The sequence below is a fragment of the Protopterus annectens genome, chromosome 10.part0 (assembly GCF_019279795.1).
Source record: "Protopterus annectens isolate FY-2018-M chromosome 10.part0, PAN1.0, whole genome shotgun sequence".
Lineage (NCBI taxonomy): Eukaryota > Metazoa > Chordata > Ceratodontiformes > Protopteridae > Protopterus > Protopterus annectens.
Genome location: NC_056744.1, coordinates 1,745,064,829 through 1,745,090,997, shown reverse-complemented (window position 1 = coordinate 1,745,090,997; position 26,169 = coordinate 1,745,064,829). Strand labels below are relative to the sequence as shown.

Here is a 26,169-nt window from a genome sequence, read left to right as displayed (position 1 = left end):
TACAAGCTCATCTAAGATACTTACAGTGTGTCCCAAAAGTGTTTGTGTGAGGACTCCACAGTCTGTACTAAGTGGCAGTCTGACTACACTACTCACATCCCTTTCTGTTCCACGGAGGAACAGCATTATGCAAGTGTCTTTCTTTTATATTCGCATGTGCCTGTGACTGAATCTGAATGCTGAATCCGTAACTTTGTGTCAGTGGGCCAGCATGTTCCTGGCTACCATTTATTTATAAACTGGATGGTATGCTATTTGCACATTGCTGATTAAAGTGCAACAGCTCTGTTGTTGCAGCTGACTGGTACAGAGACCAACAGAGCTCTTGTAGTGGTGTTAGACAGCATTTGTGCACTGCTGATAATCACAACTGTTTTATAAAATAACCCTTCAAGCAATCTACAGACTCACACTGATATTCTGCAATGGACATTATACTTTGAGAGGGTCAAAAATAACCCTTCAAACAAACTACAGTATCACACTGATATTCTGCAATGGGCATTATAATTTGAGAGGGTCCATCCAGTGAATCTTAACACTTCTTTTCCATGTGTTTGAATCCCACAGCCAACAAGTTATGGTGTCCTAAGAATGCACAATGACCTCATATTCATCTCTAAGAGCGGTTTGTTTATTTAGTTTATGCTTGTTAATCAGGACAATGGACTGATCTATAGTGGATCCATTTCAGCCACAACCTGAGAATTTCAGCAAAAGGCAAGATAATAAGAATTAAAAATATATACCAAAAAAAGTTCTGAAAATACAATTAATTATTATAAGAATATCAAAAAAGGTATGGAGTAGAGCACAAAAACAGTATATCAATCTAAAAAAAAAAACAGAACAAAAGTTTTTGTTTTTTTTTTGCAAGGGGGCAAGCCCCCCTCCCCATACCCCCTGCTAATTATATATACCAACCCCAAGATCATAATACAGTGTGGAAAGGGCAAACACCCCAATCCCCATTGCACTGAAATCTCACACACAAAAAAGCTGGTATGTACGATCAGCTGATTTTTGATTAGCTGTATGGTCTTTTTTTCTTTTTGACAGGTTGAATTGCTGACTAGTGTTCTGTAACCCACATCTATCTATCTATCTGTCTGTCTTTCTATCGATCTATCTATCTATCTATCTAGTTTATTTTGTCTGAACTGAAATTAAAGTTTGTAGGATTTGCTGGTTTGTAAGTAAAGAGAGTGGCCCTTCTTAGAAGTCAGGTTGAATATAGTTAGAAAAAGGCACTATTCAGATTAGCTTATGTTAAAGGTGAATAATTTAAGCAGACAGGAGTAACTTTTTTTTCTTAGAATGTCTTTGTCTGCTTGTTTACCTCAGTCTTGACAGTGTTGATTGAGTACAAATACCTTGTATTGTGATTAGAGTTTTGCTACAAATGGGTTAAATGGGACTTTCCTTTTCTCTAATTTAATCTTCAGAGAAGCTTATGAACAAGTTCTCTTATGAGTATCAGATTCCTTCGATGGACACCCACTTGAAGTATTCTTTTTATACAGATGATCACAGTTTTACTTGTGAAGCCATTATTGTTGACAGGCAAGTGACTTCTTTACCTTCATTCATTTGTCTCATTAATTCCTTCTGTGGGACAGGAACTTGATTCACAAGATGATCTCGCCAATCCCTCATGATCTCACCAATCCCCCACCCCCACCCCAGGATACAATACATTCTGGGGATAAGAGTCCTTTAACACATTTGTCACTACTTACAAGCTCACCGGTGTCTCCCCATTCAGGTTCAAGCTTGAGCGCATCCCCTGCCTGAGGTGAGATCCCTATTCCCTATGGCCCATTCATTCCCTGGTTTCAAGCTCACCAGACCTATCCCTTTGTCAAGGGGAAGAGTTGGGTAGTAGGTACACATCCACTGCCCTACTTCTCCTGGCATAGCTGGCAATACCTCACATTGTCACATGCTGTACTAATTATTCATGTCTTAATGGCAACTTCTGTTCTAGATTCTACTAAAAACTCTACCAGTACTGGTCTTTCATTTTCTATGGCTTTCTCTTTGCCTATACTCTGATATCAATCCTTGATAGGGAAGGTAATCTCTAACCGGCAGTCCAAATGACTTTGTTGCATCTTTTTATTCTGTTATCTTTCTCTGTCTAGTTATTTGCTCCCAAAACCTTGGTTTGTTTGCCAGTTTCCTTTGCCAGTTTTCTCCAATAAATTCCAGCCTCCTCTTGCCTCTTGTCTGTATCCTTAATTGCAGTCATCCTTAACGGCAGAATCTCCTTTCTCTATTCCCATGTTGGCTTAGTTCTTAGAATACTTTGTTACTTTATGAATATAATAGTCTGTATGGTTATTATTATTCTCCATAAGGATCTGCATCCAAACTCCCAGTCTCTCCTTGTTTCTTGCACTTCCCCCCTGTTTCATCATCAGCTCTTCCCACTTTGAATTATAGTTTTCTGTTTGTGCTATGTATAGGAGCTTTAACTGTGTTGCTTTGAAATACCCCTTCAAATTGGGTAATCCTAGTCTTCCTTGTTCTACTGGAAGAATAAGCTTATCCCACTTGACTCTTGCAATCCTCCCCTCCCAGGAAAATCTTTCAGCTCTTTATTAACTGCTAACTACAACTTCTCTGGTTGATAAAAATATGTCTGACATGTGCATAAGACTAAAGTGATTAAAACCATTTTAACTGCTTGTATCATACTGTCGATATTCATATAACAAAGCTTCCATTTTCTCAGTTTTTGTATTATCTTTTGTTTAGTCTCCTCCCACATATCCTTAACTGCCACACTAGAATCATTTTTAATCCATACTCCTAAATATTGCATTTTATCATGTCCCCATAAATGTGGATATTGCTGAACCAGTTAATGTGTGGGTACATAATTTACTACTATTGCATTTGTTTTAGCTTCATTAATTTTCTATCCTGAAAAGATTTGAAACTTTCTAAAAAATTTCCACAACACTGTAATGTCCCTTTCTGGTTTTGTCAGGTATAAAATATTATCATCTGCAAATAGAGCCAGCTTTTCTTGACTACCATACCAATTATGTCCTTGAATTTCTGAGTCCCTTATTTTCTTTGCTAGTGGTTCTAAATATAATGCAAATAACAGTGGAGAGAGAGGACAACCCTGCCTGGTTCCTCTCCTAGCAGAGATTATCAGAGAAGACCCCACCTCCACATCAATACCTACCAACAGCAGTGGTACTTTCTTATATTCTACTTCCGTCTGGATCATCAGTGTTATGTTAATGTTGTCAAATGTTTGCCTCCCCTCCACAAAACCACATCACATGCTTCGTCTTTGACCAACTTTAGGATACTATTTACTGATTTAGAACTTGCCAGGTTATAACTAGTGCAAAACTCCAAAGCCAGGTTACTGGCCGGTGTTTCTAAGCTCTGTCAAATTTCTCCGATCTTCTAGAGTCTGCACTGACTACCAGTCAAACAGTGGATGATTTGCAAAGTTCTTGTTCTGGTTTATTTAGCCCTGTGTGGCTTGTGTCCACCTTATCGTCCATATCTTCTATCCTGGTAAGGTCTGCCTTTTGCATTCCTATTCACAAGGCCTCTTAATGGTTTCATCTTTTAACTTAGAATTTTCTGTCTGCCAGGCATTTAGTTATCAGGGTCTGTACCTGTGGAATCTGTTTTCTGGCTGTGAATGGAACTGTTCTGCCTTGGCTATTTTTAAGAGGATTAAAGACCCATCTGTTTGAATTAGCATTTGATGGATGCCATCTGTTTGACTTTACTCTGATTTGGATCTTATTATATCTTGGATATCTTTAAGCAGTAGCTTGGGCTAATATCTGTTTTATTGTTGTCTTTGATGTCTTTATTTATTTGTTTGTATTTACCTTTGTTGTGCTTGATGTTTTTATTCATTTATTTATCAGCATTTACTTCTGTATTTTATTAACTTGTAACCAGGCGCTTAAATGAAGTTAAAATTCAGGATAAAGTACGGATTAGCTATGAAGGGCTTTTTTTTCCAAGGTTGATGATGCTGCAGTATGACCATTCCAGTTGATTTTTAGACTATGTGAGCAAGACAGTAGATGAATATTTAACATTTGCAACTGTGGTTGAATTAGCAAAGATCTTTGGCATTACGTCCTTATCTGCTCTCATCCAAAGTATGATTTCCATCAATACCATTCACTTGGTTGCTAAATGATTAGAGAAAAGAAAAATAAAGAAAAGAGAGGTAGATATTTTAGGCATATCCACTGAGTGGTATAGTGCCAAAAGGAAGAGTCTCCCAGGGCTTCATTTTGAAGCCTGTATTATTTAACATAATTTCATGTATACGACTACAAGCATGGTTCACTTATTGCCATGTAACTGGATCATGACACTCTGAAAAATAAAATAACAATAAAACATAAAAAATAACCAAATGTGGAATCTGCTTCCTGGCTGGTTATGAGACTGTTCAACCAAGCTTATTCAAATACATTAATAATTCCAAAGGCTCAGTATTTAGAAGATACTGGATTATTTGTTACAGCATTTTGGAATACTAAATTCTGTATACAATGCAAATATTATAAAAATGTTATATATTAAAAATTTTGGATTGTAAAGCATTCCTAATGGTATTGTGTAATATAGATAGTATATAAATGCTACTGTTTCTTTATGAGCCGTCGGGTAATACAATGTTTTAGACAGAGGCAGCATTTCTGCATGTGGGATTAATGGTTCATTATGAGACTCGTTATGTAATTTGTGCTTATATTAAACAAGAGCATTTCTAAGCAATTGCAGATGCATACGAGTCTCAAGTGGAAGGCTCATTGTCCTGGCCTGGACTGTGAGTGCAGACTGTTACTGTGTCACAGTTGGAGATGACTCATTATATCTGGAGAGGGATTCCCTGGAAGGCAGGGTGTAGCTAACAGCCTAGAGCAGGAAGCTGAATAATTAATTATTGGTCTGTAGTAGATGTTTTGAGTGAGAACAGGTTCATGTAGAGCTTACAACAAATTCATCTTATCTGGACCAGAAGTTGGCTTTATATTTAGGCTTTTCCCTTGAACAACAGAGAAATCTGTGCATGGACATTTTCTATTGTGGAGACTATATACTTTTCCCAACATATGCTTTACAACCTTAGACAAAGTATTTGGTGAGCTGAATAAAAGCTGACTTTGGTGTCTATTGTTGTTAAAATGCCACAATGTGGATAAGTTAAATGTCACAATTAGTATGACAATTGTTAAATGAATGTGTGTGGTATTGCACAGCAGATATTACATCTAACAGTTAACAGAGGACTGCAATTCTTGATATTCCTTTATACTATTATAATAACACTAATAATCAAGTATTGTGTGCAGCTTTCCACTATAACTTGAAAGAGGCAACTAAAAAGACTATAACAAATATTTTTAAAAAATCTGCATATTTCAGTCCTTAAATTAAACCACTAGACTTTGTGCATCAAGTGTTTATTATATGGCGTATGAAATAGTACATGCTGATTCACTATTTCTTTTTTTTGTTTGCTTGTTTATTTATTTTTTCCCCATTAAATTTCAATCAAAAGCAAGCAAAGAAGTGCTACTTAAGAAAGAGCAAGAGAGAGAAAAAGGACCAAAGATGAGTATCAGTTGTTGCCTGACCCATCTCAGGGGTAGAGGAAGGCGAGCCCATGGAATGGCTCATGGGGAAGGATCTGGACAGCCGAGCTTACATTATATGATGTACTGTAGACTGGGGATTAGGTGTTCATGAAAGCATGCATGCTGCCCTTATGGCAAGCTATTGTGGATGTTGCTCATAGCTAGGGGGAGGGACTTGGACACATATGCAAAAATGTCTCCAACACTAGCAAAGGTCAATAGCACCACTCTAGGCACCTGACTCTCATCTCTCAGAGGAACAAATGGGATGGCAGGCTGCCACCCCTGAGATAATGGGTTAATAAGGTGACTGATGGAGAGGCTTGATGGTTATTGCAGTGGTACCCCCCCCCCCCAAAAAAAAAAAAACATAAGCGAGGGAGAAAGCCAAAGGGCTGAATCACAAAATCCTGAAACTATACTATTTCAGAATATTAGTATGCACCTAGTAGAAAGCAACCCACTCTATTATTTGATGGGCTTTGCCATCCACCCCTTAATTTAATATATCACATGTAAGCAACTTCAGAAAAAATGGAGTCTCAGTCTTTTGTGTACATGAGTTCATAATTCAGTATTTAAGCTTTCAGTTTATTATAACAATAAAGAACTTTATTAAGCTTGAACATCATGGATATATACAAAATTCAACAAGGCTGAATGGCATCCTTTTTAAATTGGCAAGTAATGAAATTGTGGAATGTAGTACATTTGTAACACAGAAAGTATTAAACTCTGGATTGTATTGCCATTTAGAGTAAGATCTAGTGTAACATAGCAAAACTTTAAAATTTAATTTATGACTATATGGGAAACAAATTCTTGTCAGTAAGTTTTTTTTTTGCTCATTGAAAAAGGTAAACTGCATTACATTGTATTCTCTGAGAGTGCAATAAGTAGGATATAAACAGTTCTATGTAAAAGAGAGCTACCTATAGAAAGATAAAGGAGAGTAGTATGCATATTTCAGGAAAGTTCTTTCAGTTTCAAGCACAGTGTAGTCAGTTACAAATATACGCAATGAAGAGGTATACTGAACTTCTTCTTCTCTTCCTTTTTTCGGCTTTTCCCGGTTAGGGGTCGCCACAGCGGATCACCTGTCCGCTCAGGATTGGCAGTGGAGTTTTACGGTGCCGAGGTGCCAGCCCGGCACCCAACCTTCCACAGAAGGCACACACACACACACACACACACACACACACACACACACACACACACACACACACACACACGCGCCTAGGGCCAATTTAGAGTGTCCCATCCACCTACAGCATGTCTTTGGGATGTGGGAGGAAACCGGAGCACCCAGAGGAAACCCATGCAACCACAGGGAGGACATACAGACTCAGCACAGAAGGTACCCCAGCCGAGAATCGAACCGGAGAACCTCTTGCTGTGAGGCGGCAATGCTAACCGCTGCACCACCGTGGCCGCCCGAACGAGATATACTGAACATAAGTTGTTAATACAAACTATAAAAAAATGAAGGATTTTGTTCTTTGTTAACATTTTTATAGTCATGATTTTCTTATACATCTGTTATCTTACCTTCAGTGCTGAGAGTGAGTTGGGACTGATCTCTTTCTGGGGTATAAATGACTTTGCAGATGTAAGTCCCTTCATCAGTCACTTTAGTGCCTTTAATTAACAGGGAGGCATTTCCATTCTGAAGTTCATCCACAGACATTGCGACTGATGGTCTGTATGTAGTTAATTTGTCATCATAAGTGGCTACACGCTCATGACCTAAGAACCAACTGACAGCCAACAGTTTCAAGTCAATCTGTGACTGACCAGTATTGAACTGGCAGTTCAGGAGGACATCAGAGCCGATTCGAGCCTTTACATGAGATGAAGTAGTAGTGGCTGTGAGTGTTGCACCTGGAATAAAAAACAATCTATTTCATATTTGTGTAACAGTATTATTTATTTGATGCAGTATTCCCACTCAGGAACTTCATGTGTTTGCATTAAATTTCAGTTTAAAGCAATGGTAGGCATGATCAACAGCAGTAAAATATCTAAGGGTAACTCAATCTCAAGTTGCTGAGATTTATTGTCAAAATCTGCAAATTGACAACTTAAAAAAGTAATATCCCAAGTGTAAACTAGTAAGAACAAAGGGATGATTCAACTCCATATAAAGTTCTCATGTTTAGTCCACATAATTAAATAAGCTGGTGTGAGGGAGGCTTACAAAAAGCCACCAGAAGTGCTAGTTATGTAGGAGAGGATTATTGCAGTAGGAAAGGAACCAGTTCAGATTTATATAGGTTACCATAGCATCACTAGTGTTAATGTAGGAATTTTAAGAGCCCTCACCTAATAAAAGGCAGACCAACCGCGGTCCAGGGAATTGTCACAAAAACTGTACACAAAAGAACAGAATAAAACATAGAAAGAGTTAGAGTGAAAACTCTGAATAAGCGTTCGTTCAAGGATGCAGAGCAGAACTATTCATAGTTGTAGAGCTGAAGATCTTAGATGGAAACTAATTGCAAGAATCTGTTTGCTAGAAACAGATGCAGTAATTTTGAGAAAGTTAGGACATTGGTGGGAGGTACATTCCAGCATAATTTGAAATAGTCTGTCTTCGTAAAGGAAGTGAAATCCTAAAACTGATTTCTAGTGCTGGCACTGAGGGATATGATCTTTGATTACCATTACATGACAACTCCACCAAAATGTCAGTTTATTTTCTTTCCAAAAAGTGACTTTCCTTTCCTTTAATCCAACACCAAGAGTGTCACATACAGAGAAAGCACAATGTAATAATTATTTCATTTGATTTATGCCTAAGCCTGTTTTGTTTGCCTTTTTGTGAAATCTTGCACTTTTGTCTCACCATCTGTTATATCCTGTAGATTACGAGGGGTAGAATAATTAGATTAGCTGACTGAGTATGGCTATAGAGTAAGTGATTAAAATGTTTTAAATGTGAGTATTTAAGTGAATGTTATCAGTCACAGAGGACTAATATCACACCTCATGCAATCACTGTAGCTTGGAGCTACAGTTCAGAGTCTGAACAAAATCAAATATTACAGTTTAATGTTCAGATGCAAATGAAAAGGAAAGTTCTTCTTACATACACAGTTTGTTTCCTTATCCTAAATGAGTCATACTTCTCTTTAATCAAACCTTGAATATCACCTAGAGGAAAATATTTTCACATTACACTCATGATTCTCTGTCACTATTTAATTTTGAAGTTGTTCTACATTATATTTTCAGTGAAAGCACAAGTTTTCTTTTGTGGTGTTTGTTAACCATTTTTGCATTACATATAATGTTTGGCCGAGGCAAGTCAGTGAACTGGAATGGAAAAGGATGGTTACATCAAAGCCAATACTTCTAACTGCCAAAAATTTGTTAGAGCAGCACAAGCTTGGTCAGGCTGACTAACACCTTACTAATCACAAATCACCAGATTTCTCACACTTATTAGAACTACCATTCTTTGTTTGCAAAACAACTGACCTCACAACTGTATGAATCTTGATATTCAAATGGTTCTTAAATGCTGTGACAAATAATGGCCACTAATAAAAATTCAAAAGAAGCAATGTAATGAAAAAGATGTCTGACACTAATACTCAAAAAGTAGGAAGTTATAGCACTGTCATTATAAGCTGGTGGAGAGAGAGAGAGAGAGAGAGAGAGAACCCTAGTATAAACAATCCTTTCACCTTAGGCTATATCTCTGTCCACATAAAATAACTCAAGGGAGATAAAAACATTGACTATAAAACAAAATCACACCATATAGTGCCCCCCTTCAGGCCATTTTGAGTTGCTACAAAAGTAGAAAATAATTATCATTTATATCAATATAAGGAAATTAATAATACAGAGAAGTTCAAGATATTCTTAAGAACAGTTTTTTTCAGTTTTTAGGTGTGCAGTGGAGTGGATAAAGGACTTGGAGCCCCAAGAGGAACCACGGGGTGAAATGAAATGAAGACAGGTTGAATAAACTGCTACTATACTCGGCTAAGTGGCAAGAAATACATTTAATGGAGCAAAGACAGCTACTTCCAAAGTCTTTCAGTTTTTCAAACCTTCAAACTATGATTGTAGTAGTATTTTATTTTTACTTAGCCTTTGTTCACCACTTGAGTAGTGGCCTCTTTTCAGGTAGGATTTACACTACTAGGAGGATGTTTATCCAGGGCATTGGGGAAACTTCCCTAGTCACTATGGTAATCATTACAAGAGCTGTAAGCAATTACGAGTAATTACAGTAAAGGAAGGGAGGAGAAGAAACCTTATTCTGAAATGGTGACAAGTACAGTGAGAGAAAAAAAAGAAGTGAACTGCAGAATGTAAATAAAAGGAAACTGGCGATGAGCCTGAGAAGTAACAGTGAATCTCCATTAAACAGGTACAAGGTATTGGACAATGTTGTTTTACCTCTGGGTATTACAGTTCAAGAGGTAAGAGCATTTATTCTGATAAGCGGAGAGACTTCTTGTGACATTATATTTGAGAATGTGCAAGGGATGGAAAATGTTATTAGTGCATTTGAAAAAAGAAAAATGAAAATCCATGGAATGACTATATTATAAAGACTATAGAGAGACAAAGAAAAGGTTACATATACAATTTTGAACTGGGATTGAAAGAGAGACTTTAAAAAAACATTTGAAAGACATTTGGAAAGAAGTGTTGAACATTGTAAAAGTTTATGATGTATGAGTTTATGGACTGGGGGTGGAAAAGCAATGTTATTTTAAAAGTGAAAAATTATAAAATCATACATATACCAAGTGTGAATCAAGATTTAGTAAAATACCTGTGGTAAGTAAGAACATGCTATCTATGCAGAAAAGGGAACATTTTGTGAATAATTGTGAAAAGAAGATGATATTATGTTTATGAAAAACTGGGACTTAGGACACAAATGTGAGTTAGAATGTTATACATATAAGCAAAAAGGAACTTTAGTAATGTATTGTGCATAGAAAGAAGAAAACGACAATAAAATTGAAGAAAGAAAATGGGTATGAAAAGAAAAGACTAAGTTAAAACAGAAAGATGAAATAAAAATGACAGAATAGAAGGAAGTTAGTGAGGTAGAACAGGACGGAGGTGTAGAAAAAATGCAGAATTTAGTGATAGAGGATATACATTGGATATAAATTGAACTGTGGTTAAAAGGAAAACTTCTATAGGTAAAAATGTTACAGACAGGACAAGAAAGTTTAAGAGCATAAATGAAAAAGAAAGGAAGAAAGGGAATGGATAGAAAAGAGAAAGGAAGTAAAAGAAAAATATACATCTGACAAAGTAAAAAGTAAAAGAATGAATAACTTAAGAGTATTGTCTTTAAATGTGAATATTCTTATAAATATATTAAGGAGAATATGATTAACAGAAAAATGTAAAATTGTGATATAGACATAATTATATTGCAAGATATAAGAATTATAACAAAAGAAAAAATATTATAGAAAGAAAACTTCTGGGACTGGCATATAACATGGAATTTGTGAAATTAATGTTGTTCTGGAATTGCAATTTTATGCAGGAGAACAATTAAAATATTAAGTTAAATTTTAGTAGGAATGGGCAGATTGATTATCTTAGATATCAGGTGGTAAAACATATATAGAATTATAGTGATTTATTGCTTATGTAATGGTTAGAGAAAGAGAAGGTTTATTTCAACAAATATTAGATTATGTTATAGTGACATGCATATAATAACAGGAGATTTTAATTGTGATTTGAGAGAAAGAAAGAAAGAAAAAGGGAAAATATACAAAAATAAATTAATGAATGTAATAACGTGGAAAATTATATTTATTGAAAGGAAAAGGATGGACATATAACGAAACATGTTTAAAACAGAGGTTGATTATTTTATGTTATTAGAAGGGATAAAGATAATAGAAAAAGTTCACAGGTTTTATGAACCTATATTATCAGATGGGATAAAGATAATAGAAGAAGAAGTAGTAAGGACTAGATTTTCAGACCATCTAGCAATATGGATAGAGACTGAAGAACTAAAAAATGTATTAAGATAGGAAAAGGAAAAAGAGAATAAATGAAAACAAAATGGAATATAGAAGGCAATGGAGAGAATGTAATTACACAATTATGGAAAGAATATTTAACAATTATACCATATTATAAAAAACTGGACTGAGTGGTGTATAGTATTAAAAAGAAATACAGATAAACTTATTTAATTTGGGAAATAAATAAAAGAAAGAAAGAAAAAGAGGAATACGTGAATGGGGCAGCTGCAGTAATAGGGTGGCCATGGTGGTGCAGCGGTTAGCATTGCCACCTCACAGCAAGAGGTTCTCCAGTTCGATCCTTGACTGGGGTGCCTTCTGTGTGGAGTCTGCATGTCCTCCCTGTGGTCGCGTGGGTTTCCTCTGGGTGCTCCGGTTTCCTCCCACATCCCAAAGACATGCTGTAGGTGGATTGGACACTCTAAATTGGCCCTAGGCATGAGTGCGTGCTTGTGTGTGCCTTCTGTGGAAGGTTGGGCACCAGGTTGGCAACTCAACACCGTAAAACTCCACTGCCAATCCAGATGGACAGGTGATCTGCTGGGCGACCCCTAACCGGGAAAAGCCAAAAGAAGAAGATGTGAAAGAGTTTTTGAAAATTTAAGAATATAAAATAATGGAATTTTATGAAAAGGAGAAATTAATATATGAGTAAAATAAATAACAAATTAAAATCTGTTGTTTAAACAAAGATATTTACTACAAGGAAAAAAGAAGAGGTAGCATATTTAGGAAAAGTAGTAAAAGAGAAGAATGGTGTAATAAGGCTAATGAGGGATAAAAATGATGACATTAAGAAAAAAATTATACACAAATTTCGGAAATAATGGTGGAATATGTAGTAGAGATTGTATAAAAAGAAGGAAGTAGAGAAATCCAAAGAGGTTGGCAAGTTAAAATTTTCATGTGATTAATGAATAAAGAATTAGAAAAAGAAATGACGATAGAAGAATTAAGTATAATAATTCAACAATCAGTAGCAGGTGCAGGTGTAATTAGTTATGAAATGTATAAAAAAAATTAAGGATTGGCAAAAAGTTTATTTTTTATAGATTTTAAATGAATAGAAGATAGAAGGAGGGTCTCAAGTATAAGAAGATTTGCTTTGGAATTTTAAATTTTTTTATGGAAATGGGAAATAAAGAAGAAATAAGATTTGGAGGCTAGTAATATGAAATAATATTGATTATAAGATATTTATGAAGATTATTCAGAAGAGTATGGAAACAAAAAACAAAATATAATGGAAGAAAGTGTATTTGGTATTAAAAGTAGAGGCTATTAAGGACTTTTAATGATTATAAGAGAAATAGCAGATACTTGTATGAAGGACCAACAAGACATAAAATTAATGGCAGGAGATGGTAAAGTCTTTGATACAATGCTGCATGAATTTTAAAGAAATCTATGGATAACTATAATATTAGTAAGAAAATTAAAAGAGTATATATGACTGCTTATAAAAATAATAGAGTGAGAATACTAAATTAATGGATGGTTAAGCAATGAAGTAGAAATGACTAATGAGATAAGATAGGGATGTCTGATGAGTAATATCAGTTTGCTTTAATCATGCATTTAATAGTTAGTGAAATTAGGAATAAGATGAGAAAGGCAGAATATGAAATAGAAAAATGTGTGCAAATTCCAGTTATAATGACTTATGCAGATGATATAATTATAACAAAAATGTATTTTGGATGTAAAAGGTAATTCAGTGTTTAATAACATTATTAAAATGAATGGGAATGGATATCAATAAAGGAAAAAAGTCAAGGATCAGGTAGCAGTAATAGTATACTTGATATACAATTTAATATAACTGAAATAAAGATTTTAGCAATAGAGTTCAGTATTAACAAAATAAAGAAAAGACAATGGGAGAATGTCATAAGAAATTTAAAAGTATGTGCATTATTAAAAACATAAGTTGTCATATAAAAAGAAAGCAAGGTTGGTTAATTCTTTGTTGATAAGTAAAATGGCATATTTAGTAAGTGTAGTTATGATTACAAAAATATACAAAAAGGAAATAATAGAATTCTTTTTTTCTTTTATATGGAGTTCAAGACTGAATCTAGTGAAAAGAAGAGTATTGTAGAGAAATAAAGAAGATGGTGGCTTAGGATTAATAAATTCAATAGTATTTGGGTCTTTGAATTTATATAAAGTATTAATATGAGTAAAAGATAAGGAGAAAGATATTTGATTGTAAGTACAAAGACGTGGGAAGACATTGGATCTAATAAAAGAAAGAAAATAGAATATTATAATGATGGAATGCAAAATTATTTGGAAAAAATAAGAATATGGAAGATAAAGACTGATGATTTAAACGTGAAAGAGTTTGTTGATATTTTGGGGAAAGGGAAATGGCAAAACATGAATTGTTATCATGTTAAACAGTCAGAATATAAAGGATTAGTCCAGATAAAATCACTTTAGCTAGCAGATCTAGGAGACTGTCTCTCTCATACCCTCACCGTGAGAGGAATAAAGACAACTTGTTGAAGTTCCCAGCCGTTATTCATGTAAGTAGGTAGATGAACAAGTGTTCTTGTTCTAATACATTACATTCAACAGGTCAGTTATTTAAAGGCAGTTACAGACAATGGTGGGAGGGTCCATGGGAGCTAACTGGAATAAAATTTGGGAGATGGAAAAACAATGAGCCAATCCTAAAGCTTAGAGGTTAGTCCTTTCAATAATCCTAAAAGACCCATGAGGGTTTACCAGCCAATGAGCCAATCCTAAAGTTTAGAGGTTAGTCATTTCAATAATCCTGAAAGACTCATGAGGGTTTACAAGCTCAGCAGCTTGTGGGACCTTATTTTTAGTTAAAACGTTTTTATTTTTTTTTAACAAGCAAAACATGACAACACACAATGAGTTACAGCTATATAGCTAAATTTAAGAAAACACTTTTACCTGAGCTTCACTTTGATCAATTGAAAATTCCTGCTTTTACAAGGCTCAATTTTACTTTGATCAGTTGAAAATGCCTGCTTTTATGAGGCTATCACCAAACTTTTATTAGCGTGTTTTGTCTGCTTTTGTGGGATTCATATTCCTTGGAGCTAATTATTAAAGCTTAATTGCAGAACTTTTTTTCAGTCTGACTTGTCCGTAATGATGCTTGTATCGCATGTAATATGAGAGGTTGTGCCCAATTTTATGGGACTCATATCTTGTGAAATACGTTATGAAAGACTAATCCTTTTGATAACAAAAAGGTTTAGAGTGCCTACTTGTAAGAGGCTCATTTATATGACTAAAGGTTTTATTTACTCTTCAGGTCACTAATTGGTGGATTTTATTCCACGGGCACAGAAAGCCTATACAAAAGGTTCTGTGGTCTCAGACTTTACTTACTTTTTTCGTCCTACTTGTGCACATCCATGAGCTCTGTAAAAAAAAAAAAAGCATTGAGACTTGCTTCCCATTGTAAGCTATTTCTCTGGATTCTTGTATTGTTCAAAAATGAGAATAACCTAGTGTAAACGCAAAAACACAGGAACCAGGTGATGTAAATCCAAAACAAACAAACAAAAAAAAAACATATTATACCATGATCCCCCCAAAACGTGCACGCTGATTGGCCAGCATGCCCGTTGTAAATCGAGTTATACTAATGGAAAAAGGTCCGGTCGCCCGGACTTTTTTCCATTAGTATAACTTCGATTTAAAACACTGTCTCGCTATGTTAAATGGGTTTAACATAGCGAGACAGCTTTAAAATAAGCAACGGAGATCTCCGTTGCTTATTTTAAAGCTGTCTCATATGTTAAACCCATTTAACATAGCTAACAATGTTAAAAACGGAGAAAGCAAGATCTCCGTTACTTTTTTTAGTGTTTCGCTATGTTAAATGAGTTTAACATAGCGAAACAGTTAAAATAAGCAGCGGAGATGTCTGTTGCTTATTTTAAAACTGTCTTGCTATGTTAAACTCATTTAACATAGCTACTAAAAAGCAACGGAGATCTTGCTTTCTCTGTTGCTTTTACAACTCTGATGTACTGCGCAGGCGCAGTACATCAGAACTGCCGCGGATGCCAGACATCTGCGGAAGGGCAGTAAACAGGCATTATACTATGCCATTATTTAAGAAAAGTAACAGTTTCTCTTTTCTTAAAATAAATAAATATAAATATAATATAAATAATAGGGGTGTTGGGTGTGGTAAGTACCTTGGTTTGTTTTTGTTTGTTTGGTCCGCCCGACCCACCCCAAACCACACCCACCAAAATTAGCATTACCACACCTGAATGGGTTATTGCTATAGTAATAACTGGAAAAAGATTTTACTGGTGCAATAAATTACACACCATCCAACATCCAATATATAGCAAACTTATTTCCATTATCAAATTAATTCCTTCAACTAACTTTCAATTGACTTTCAATTGATTAAGCTAGAATTCATACACCACCATAAAGTGACAAAACACCCTGATGAAACAAAATAAATGCAAATGCATGAAAACACACAAAAAATATATACAAAGTTATATACTACAAAATACAAAAATATAAACATCATAATATTTTTATCTAAACATTAGTATTCACCTCCTGATTTAAACCTTCAGGATGCAAAGTTCCAGAGTTAATAATTTTGTTTCAAGCTGCAGCAGTTTTCTCAAGTAATTTTCAACTTGATAAAATGATATCAGAACCACTGTGGGCAGGATGAACTTGTGCAACGGGATTCTCCAATCTCCTATGTCTGATATCCCCCAGGCGTTTGCTATATATCAGATGTTGGATGGTGTGTAATTTAGCACCAGTAAAATCTTTACCTGTGTAGTTTTAAGTGACTCCTTCCGGTCTGTCTTCATCAGGAGGAAAAAGAATGGGGACTGGTCACATTAGTAATGTATATGAGCCTCTTATAAGCAGACACTGTAAACCTTTATTTGCTAGAAAAGAGAATATTAGCCTATCATATTGTATGACAGGAGATGTGAGTCCTGTAAAAATGGGCACAGCCTCTCATATTGCATGTGATAGACTGGAAAAAGTTCTGTAATGAAGCTTTCATAATTGGTTCCAAGGAATATGAGCCCCACAGATACAGGCACACCCTCTCATTTTACATTTGTTACAAAATAGACTAATAAAGTCTGGTGATAGCCTCATAAATCAGGCATTTTCACTGATCAAAGTATAAACCACTCTTATTAGATGGACCTGATGAAACTCAGGTGAAAGTGTTTTCATAAATATAGATCTGAAGTAGTTAACTTCATTCGGTCATCAACCTACAATGCCCCTGCATCTCCTACTTTCCCACAGATCTTGTTAGGTTTTGGGTTTTTTTCCTTAGCCTTTTTCAGGTAGGAAAGTTGACTTTTTGTGTGTGTGTTAGATGCCAGTCCTCCTCCTTGTGTTGGGGTGGGTCATTGGTGTTGTTCCCCATGATGGCAGACCAACCTAAGTTGTTTTTTAGGAAATGCACAGAGTGTGGCCATAAGTTATCCCCTGCAGATGGCCACACTCTGTGCGTGGTTTGTTTGGGAGTTCCCCATTTAGACACTGGGTGCTCCATTTGTGCTGGGTTTAACCCGAGGGTGTTAAAGGACTGTAGGGCCAAACTTGTCCTAAAGGGTCTTCTTCCCGCCAAAGAGGCAGCTGCCTCATCTTCTGCTGTGGTGGTCAAGGCTGTGACCACTTTTTCCTCTGTGGGGGTGCCTACTCCTGCTTCCCAGGCAGGGACTCAGTCTCCTGTGCTGCTGCCTGGAGATAAGGATGGAAAGAAATCAAAGGAGAAACATAGAGAGAGAGAAGGAAAAATGGAGAAAAATATCTCCAGATTGGTTGGATTCGGCGGGGCCTCCTCCAAAGCTCCTGGCGCCGTCCAGACCACCTACTCCTCAGCTCTGATACCAGGTGTTTTCCCCAGAGCCAGAAGATGTCAGGCCCTCATCAGGGCTTTGACGCATCGCTCCTCCAGGCTTGTATCGGTGGCCTCTTCGAGGTTGACCCGAAGCCTTTCTGAGATGGATTTGGCGAAATTGATGAGAAGATTCGTCTGCACCCAGATTCAGATGGGGGTCCTGCTAGCACCCCCTCCCTCTGGAGGAGGTAGCTCTGTACCATTTTTTGCCCCAATTGCTCCTTCTCTGATCTGCCCCTCGGTTTCAGAGTCTACTGATTTGAGAGATCCCGGAGCCTGAGTGTCAGTGCCTATGCTTCCATCTACCGCGACACCAGCAATTACGATTACCTCGAGCGTGTTGGATCCGATGATGTTGGACCCGAGCTCTCGGAGCCGTAGCCTAGGTGCCGGATCCGAGGGGTTGGTGCTTTCCCCTTCGGCTCTGACTTCATAGCGGCCAGACTTGCCCCTTGGAATCTCAGCTCCTTCAAGCTTTACTCCAATCCCCATGTTGGAGCTGGGAAGGGTGTGCTCTCTGTCAGTGGTTATGGGAATATGCTCTCCCTCGGCATTCATGGTGGAGAGGGTCCTTTCCAATGGGTCGAGACCTCTGGCTTCTACCTCGGCTTCCACCCCGACCCCCTCTATTCTGCGTGTGGCTTCTCCCAGTCTGACCATACATGGACAGCCGGCTATCGACATGCCACAGACTGTTCCACTTCTGGAACCCCTAGCAGGTCATAAGCCCTCTCTGGAGAGCCCCACCAAGGAGGTTCCTCACAAACGCCAGTGCAAGAGGAGGTTTGTACTTCCCTGAGTCCCTCATGGAGGATACCGACTTGAAGGAAGGGGAAGGTTGCCCAAGGTCACCCCCCGAGGATGTCTCATTTGGAGACATCATGGAAATCCTACCCCAGGGAGGGGGGGTGGTCTGCCCTCAAGCCTTCCTCGGACGAGTCGGTATAACTGGAGGCATTCGAAGCAGGCCCATCTACTTCTTGGGTCTCCCCTCTCTGGGGACCCTATGGTGGACCTTATCACTAATAGGGCGTGGAAGGATCTAGACACGGTGAAGCCAGTGCCTAAGAGACTGGACAAAATTTTGAGCCCCCCAGTAGACAGACTAAGCTGGAGTAAGGAAGCCCCAGTGGATGCTATGGTGGTAGCGGCTGCCACTAAGAGGGAACTGGCTCAGGAAAGTTCCATGGTCCATCCTCCAGACCGAGAGTCCTGGGCAGTGGACTGCTTGGGAAAACGGACGTATACTTCAGCCACCTTTTGCATAAGGGTACTGAACTACCTGGCCCATGTTACGAGACTGCATAGGGACCTTATTAAGGAGTACACTGCGTCGTCACTAGAGGATAAGCAAACATTCTCTTCACGTATGGCCACTTTTAAAGCAGTGATGAATACATCCATGCGGCTCCTATCACATGCCACTGAAGGAACAGCGCGGTGGCTGGATCAGGCATGGCTATGAGGCGACATGCCTGGCTGAGGTTATGCAATTTTTCTGGACCCTTCAAGGCGTCCTTTGCGAATGCTCCCTATGATGGTTCTTCCTTGTTTGGGAAGATAGTCCGTGACACCCTGGTCCAGAGCGAGAAGGATGGGAAGACACTGTCTGCCCATCGGGATCCTCTTCTCTCTGCCCCAAAGATCCTTTTATAGGAGTCAGCGGGGACAGAAGAAGATGTGGTTCTGAAAGTTTCAGTACTCCCAGGACGCTCCAGACAACTTTTCCCCTAGAGGCAGAGGGGGACAAGACTGATGCCGGCCCAGAGGCAGAGGGTGTCTGAAGAACTTTGGGTCCCAAGAAAACTTCTCGGATAGGCCCTCACAGCAACCCTGAGGGGCTGCCTATGCTCAACTCTGGAGGCAGTTGTGGGTAATTTTTCAATGCACCTGTCGGCATGGGAGTCCATGTCTACAGACCAATGGGTGCTCCAGATAATATCCAGAGGTTACAAAATTCCCTTTACATCACGTCCCTAGCCCCCAAAATGCCTCCCAGATGTTCCACCTGTGCAGAGAGAGGTTGCAGCACTCGAAATAGAAAGGCTGCTAAACAAAAGGGCCATCCAGCCTGTCCCCCCAGATCAGTCTGGATCAGGTATCTACTCCAGATTCTTTTTGGTGCCAAAAAGACGGGGGACCTAAGGCCGATCCTCAGCTTATCCACACTAAATCTCTCAGTTGCCAAAGAAAAGTTCCGGATGGTCACCTTACAATCCATCATACCTTACCTGTAGGAAAATGACTGGATGTGCGCCATAGACTTCCAGAAAGCGAACTATCACATAAAGATGCACAGACTCTCCAGGAGGTTCCTCCATTTTCGGCTAGGGGCCAATCACTACCAGTTCAGGGCCCTACCCTTCGGTCTCACCACAGACCCCAGGGTGTTCACCAAGGTAATGGCAGTAGTAGCGGCCCACCTGAGGCTTCAGGGAATACAGGTCTTTCTGTACCCGAATGATTGGCTCCTTACTGCTTCCACCAGGCACTCTGTGTAGCGAGAGATTACTTTCAAAGGTTATCAAACTTGCTGGGCATCACTATAACTGTAGCCAAGTTCTCCATGGGACCTGTTCAAGTACTGGACTACAGAGGAGTGAGGATAGACACCTTACAATCCGAAGTATTCTTGACTCCAGAAAGGATTCTAAATTTGACTCTCCGTGTTCTGGCCATCCTACAATCTTCCTGTTTTCCAGACGAGGTAGTCTTAAGGGCTCTGGGATCGATGGCAGCCACCATCACTCTCCTGCCTTGTGCGTGACTTCACATGTGGATTCTGCAGTGGAAGTTGGCGGTGCAGTGGTCCTTACTGCATCGACCCTTGATACATCCAATTTGAATAAACGAGGCATGCAAGAGCTCTCTCCTCTGGTGGCTTCACTCCCCGGAGATCATGGAGGGAATGCTCCTTCGTAGCAGATACTCCCCAAGCCACGGTGACTACAGATGCCTCCCAACTGGGGTGGGGGTAACATTGTTTGGGCAGGACTGTCCAAGGCACGTTGTCCCAGAATGAGACCAATTTGCATATCAATGTTCTGGAGATGAGAGCGGTCATTCTAGCATTGCAGGCCCTTCAGGCTTTTCTTCCTCTGGGAACTATTGCGATTCAGACGGACAGTATGTCAGTGGTCTGCTACATCAACAAACAGGGAGGAACCAGATCCTACCCGCTATGCCGAGAGGCCATGAGAGTTTGGGAATGGGCGGTCTCCACGAATCGCTTTCTGATAGCAATGCACATTCCAGGTCAATCCAACATACTGGCGGACAAGTTGAGCAGGACAGTCTTAATGCCTTACGAGTGGTCTCCGAATCCTCATGTAATGGAGCAGATCTTTCTCGAGTGGGGCCAACCTTGCTGAGATCTCTTCGCATCCCCTTCCAATGTGAATTGCAGCGAGTTCTTCACTCTGATCCCCCCACAGGGAGAACCCCCCAGAGATGATCTGGTCCATGCTTGGCCTCCCAGTCTTCTCTATGCTTACCCCCCCCCGTTACCTCTGATGTCCAAATTCTTACAGAAAGCCAATCGGTTGGGGAGCAGAATCATCCTCATTGCCCCATTCTGGCCTCATCAGATCTGGTTTCCCTGTTTATGGTCTCATCTGATAGCTTCTCCTTGGTTCTTAGATCCCATTCCGGATCTTATTTCACATCCATCAGAGATTCCCATTCCAGACCTGGGCAATCTGAAGCTCACAGCTTGGTTGTTCCAGTTCCGTTGATTGTGAGGACTCCTGGAATCCCTTCTCCTGTTAGATCCATTCTGGTGGCATCCCATAAGGCATCTACTAGGAAGCTTTATTGTAGCAAATGGAAGCGTTTCTCTATCTGGGCTTCTCAGAGAGATTTGGGCCCTTTCATGGGTCCAATACCGGCAGTTTTAGAGTTCCTAGCACGCATTTTACAACAAGGTTCCAGCTCTTCAACAGTCAAAGTTCAACTTGCGGCTATTTCTAATTTCCATGTGGGAGAAACTAATGGGTCTCTAGCTTCCTCCAGACTTTGCAAAGCCTTTATCAAAGACACCTTTCTTTTGAGGCCACGGGTTAAGGACCCAGCCCCTCCTTGGGACTTAACCTTGGTCTTACAGGCTTTGGTAGCTCTGCCATTTGAACCTGCTGCCTCAGTAGACCTGAAGTTTTTGTCTTGGAAGACGCCTTTCCTAGTAGCTATCACCTCAGCTAGGAGGGTCTCAAAACTTCAAGCTTTGTCTATTAAACCTCCTTACATGATCTTTCATAAGACAGGGTCTCTCTTAGAACTAATCCTTCCTTTTTGCCTAAAGTAGCCTCTGAGTAAAATATAAATCAATCCATTAACCTACCTGTATTCTTCCCAAATTTTCAAAACAGGGGGGAATACAATCTTCATTTATTGGATGTCCATAGACAGTTACATTTTTACTTACACAGGACTAGATCCTTCTGCAAATCAGACCAATTGTTTGTTTCCTTCGCTAAACCCTTTCTTGGTAAATCAATTTCTAAGATCACAATAGCAAAGTGGATTTCTCTGTGTATCTTACAGGTCTACAAAGATTAGAGGTATTCCTATTCCGGGGAAAGTTCGTGCTCATTCCACCAGGTCTATGGCTACATCAGCTGCTTTTTGATCCAGAATTCCCTTGGATGACATTTGTTCTGCTACTATATGGTCCTCATCTCACACTTTCATTTCCCATTATAAACTGGATATCGTCTGTAGGGGCAGAGCATCCTTTGGCTCCGCTGTGCTCCGGAACATCCTTCCATGAGGGCCTCCCAAGGTTATAGTAGCTGGGGACTCTGTCCCACAGGTTGATAACCAAATGAAGTTAACTACTTCAGATAAAGAAGTTATGTACTCACCATAACATTCCATCTGAGTAGTTAGACTTCATTTGTCATCAACCGTCCCTCCCTCCTTTCCCCTGGCCTTCTTTGGGATTTATTTATCTAACTAACCAAGTCTGATCCTGTTGAGTCTGTCTTGAGTTAGTTATCAGGTTAGGTTTTTTGTCAGGCGGGTTTCATTTATTGTATGGCAAACTCGATCTGAGGGAAGGTAGGAGATGCAGGGGCATTATGGGTAAAGGGAGGAACTTGGAGCTTGGAGCCAATGCTGGTGAAACTGCTGTATCGGATCCGGTACGGCTTCATAACCCACAGGTTGATGACAAATGAAGTCTAACTACTCCGATGGAACGTTATGGTGAGTACATAACTTCTTTTTCTGTAGTAGTAGCCCATAGTGTGTTGTCATGTTTTGTTTGTTAAAAGTTAACTCATTCACTCCAGTGTAGCATAGGAAGTTTGCACTGTAACTTCCAATAGGCGGAGCCTAACCCTTTTGACAGGATCAAATTATGTCCCCACATTTCAAACAAATGTTCATATCTCTGGAGCCATAGGGGTTATGAAAGAAATATAAACAGCAAACCCTTCAGCACAAACTATTTTTATAGTGGTAGTATTTTTAGGTTCTATGTCTTAAACTGAATTTTATAATTCACAGTAAACACAATAACTATTGCATTTGTAATATTTTGTAAACAACTTACAATATCTCAGCAACCACTTAAGTTACACACATACTGTCAGCAGCATTTTAGTCATCTAGCTGAGAGCTTTTGTATGAGGCTAAGGAGTTCTGTCTGTGTTACTTGACACCTAGAAGCATTAGTAGGAGTTAACTGCAGCTGCACCTGGAGGCATCACTCGGATGTAATGAGTAAAAAATGAAAACAAAACTTTTTTAAGTAGGAATGAGTTTCCATTGGCAGCTGAGCTGGTAAACCCTCACTGATCTTTCAGGAATATTCAAATAAGGAACTAACCTGTAAGACTTGGCATTGGTTCCTTTTTTCCATCTTCCAGATTTTCCTCCAGTCAGGTCCCATGGACTCTCCCACCATTGTCTGTCACTGCTTTTAAATAATAGACTTGTTGAATATAATATATTAGAACAAGAGCAGTCATCCATCTACCTACTTAACTGAATAAACTGCTGGCAACTTCAACAAGGTGTCTTTATTTCTCTCACAGGGAGGGTATCAGAGGGAGAGTCTCCTAGATCTAGCTACAGTGCTTTTATCTGGACTAATCATGTATACTCTCTTTCTTGTAAGTCCTGTCACTCTGAGGGTCACAGGTGGGATACCAGACTTCATTCAAGCCCTCTGGATCATGCCTGTTAACATGTAAAAAAGTAAAAAAGTTGTGGGAAAAAAACTGTGTGAAGAGAATTTATTGGGAAATATAAAACAAAAAGATACAGATATGGATATGATTGTGTATGAATATTATAAGACTAAAAAAGAGAGCAAAAAAGAATAGATAAAAGAATATTTATGTATCATGGGTTATTTGGAATGAAAGATTTGGTGAAATTCTATTTAATGGGAAATGGGTTTTCCCAGCAATTATAAGAAGAATCAAACAGTGGTTGTGGAAAAAGGAGGGGGGGGGGTCCACTAAAGAAGAGACTGTGCGTTTTTCTTTACTGTAAATACTGGTGATAGAATATATAAATATGCAAATATTTAATATTGGTGTAAATAAGTTATAAATAGAATACAAATAAAGGACCCCCTACTTTTCTGGTAGATACCGTGAGATCTTTTACATTCACCTGAGCTACCACCAATTCATGGAGACAGGACCTCAGTTTAACATTTCATCTGTAACTCTAAACAAAGCATAGAAATATAAATATGACTGTATGGTTGTGGTGCAAAAATAACCTGGCTTATTAACAACAGATTGAAATAGGTTCAGCGCATCTGTGCTATACTCCGGTTAACAAATTTAAAATAAATAAAAAAAAAAAAAGACTAGGCTTTTGTATAAGTATACATAATGGAAAACTGAATAGTATTTTACAATAAGTGCTTAGAAAATTGAATTCAAATGAGACCACATAATTAAGACATCATTACATTTAGGTAGAGAACTATAATTTTCTTTTGCCATTTTTATGGACAAGAATGTTTTAGTCCTTCCTGACCCAAGCTGAGAATACCATTGGTGAGGTTCATATCCTTGACCCCATATGGAATGAGAGCCATGTGACCTCTTCTCACCCTACCTCAAAATACATACATACATGGGTGCACGCGCGCACACACGCACACACACACACACACACACACACACACACACACACACACACACACACACACACACACACACACACACACACATAAATATATGTACTAAGGAGTCTTCAGTGAGATGAGGCACAAGAATAGGATATATTGATTTCCATGGCAGAAAGAGAACTGGCTCTGGTGTTGCACGACTCACCGACAGAATGGCACAATCTCTTATTAGTGAGTGGAGAAATGTGATTCCTTTTCAGAATGGCACCATCTCTCAGTAGTAACTAGATTGGTGTAAGTCACTGACAGAATGGTACAGTCTTTTATTAGTAACTGGAGTGGTGTGATTCCTTTTCAAAATGGTACCATTTCTCACTAGTAACTAGATTGGTGTAAATCACTGACAGAATGGTACAGTCTCTTATTAGTAACTGGAGTGGTGAGATTCCTTCTCAGAATGGTACCATCTCTCAGTAGTTACCAGATTGGTGTGAGTCACTGATAGAATGGTACAGTCTCTTGTTTGTAATTGGAGTAGTGTGATTCCTTTTCAGAATGGTACCATTTCTCAGTAGTAGCTAGATTGGTATGAAGCAATTACACAATGGTAATCATCTCTCATTAGTAACCAAAGTGTAGTGAATGACTTACAGAATAGTACAATGTCTCATTAGTTACTGGAGTGCTGTGAATGTGAAATGACAAGTATAGCTGTTACAATTTTTACATGCCTTTTCTTCTGTTAGTAATGAAGCCAGAGATCATAAGCATCATAGGAATTATGTGCAGGTACCCGGATTCATTCTGAGTGGGTCTTAGTACATCTGATAGGACCAAATAAGTATCAGTTTGCATCTCTGACTATGTCTGATCCAAACAGAATTATATGTAGAGCATGAAATGCACCAAAGTAAGGAAGAATGACAAACTTCTTCATTTACAGTATTCATGGCGTGCAAATGTAAAGGCTGCACACTAAAATATATTCTCTGTGAACCATTCCATATAGTGACATGCGATGCTGCTCAAGGCAAGCTGCATTAGATTCCCCACAGCAGTAGCAGGCAACCTACACCACTCATGGTGCTATAGTGTTTCCAAACAATAAACATCAAAAGTTATATTAAAGTGCAAAGTGCAGCGCCAGATTAAACTGTATGGAATACAATATACATGAATATGTACAGATACTGTTGTGTAAATACACAACACAGATGGCACCACACCATATCATATAGCTTAGTGAAGCATGAATCAACACCAGAGCTAAGCAGTATATGTTCATGGGTAGTTATTAGGCATGTAGACCATTAAAGAGCCTAGCCACATTCCCCAGTTGCTCCACTCATGGGCTGGTTAACTGACTTGCTCAAGGTCATGCAGTAGGCAAATGAAGTCTGAGGGAATCAAACCCTGTACCGCAGGAAGCAATTCACTAATAACTTATAATCGTAATCTTCTTTGCTAACTGTCGGTCCAAATGTAAGTCAAAATACTGCCTAAGTTTTTAACCCA

At 38.7% G+C, this 26,169-nt stretch overlaps 1 protein-coding gene across 4 annotated transcripts in view; it reads right to left on the bottom strand.

Moving 5' to 3' along the window:
- Positions 1–26,169, bottom strand: part of LOC122813971 — a 1,592,156-nt gene that overhangs the window by 1,498,053 nt on the left and 67,934 nt on the right. For all 4 annotated transcript variants that reach the window (XM_044086526.1, XM_044086527.1, XM_044086529.1 and 1 more), the window contains exon 2: positions 7,188–7,520. In XM_044086526.1, the coding sequence (XP_043942461.1) occupies positions 7,188–7,520 (333 nt within the window). The remainder of the gene's footprint in view (positions 1–7,187; positions 7,521–26,169) is intronic.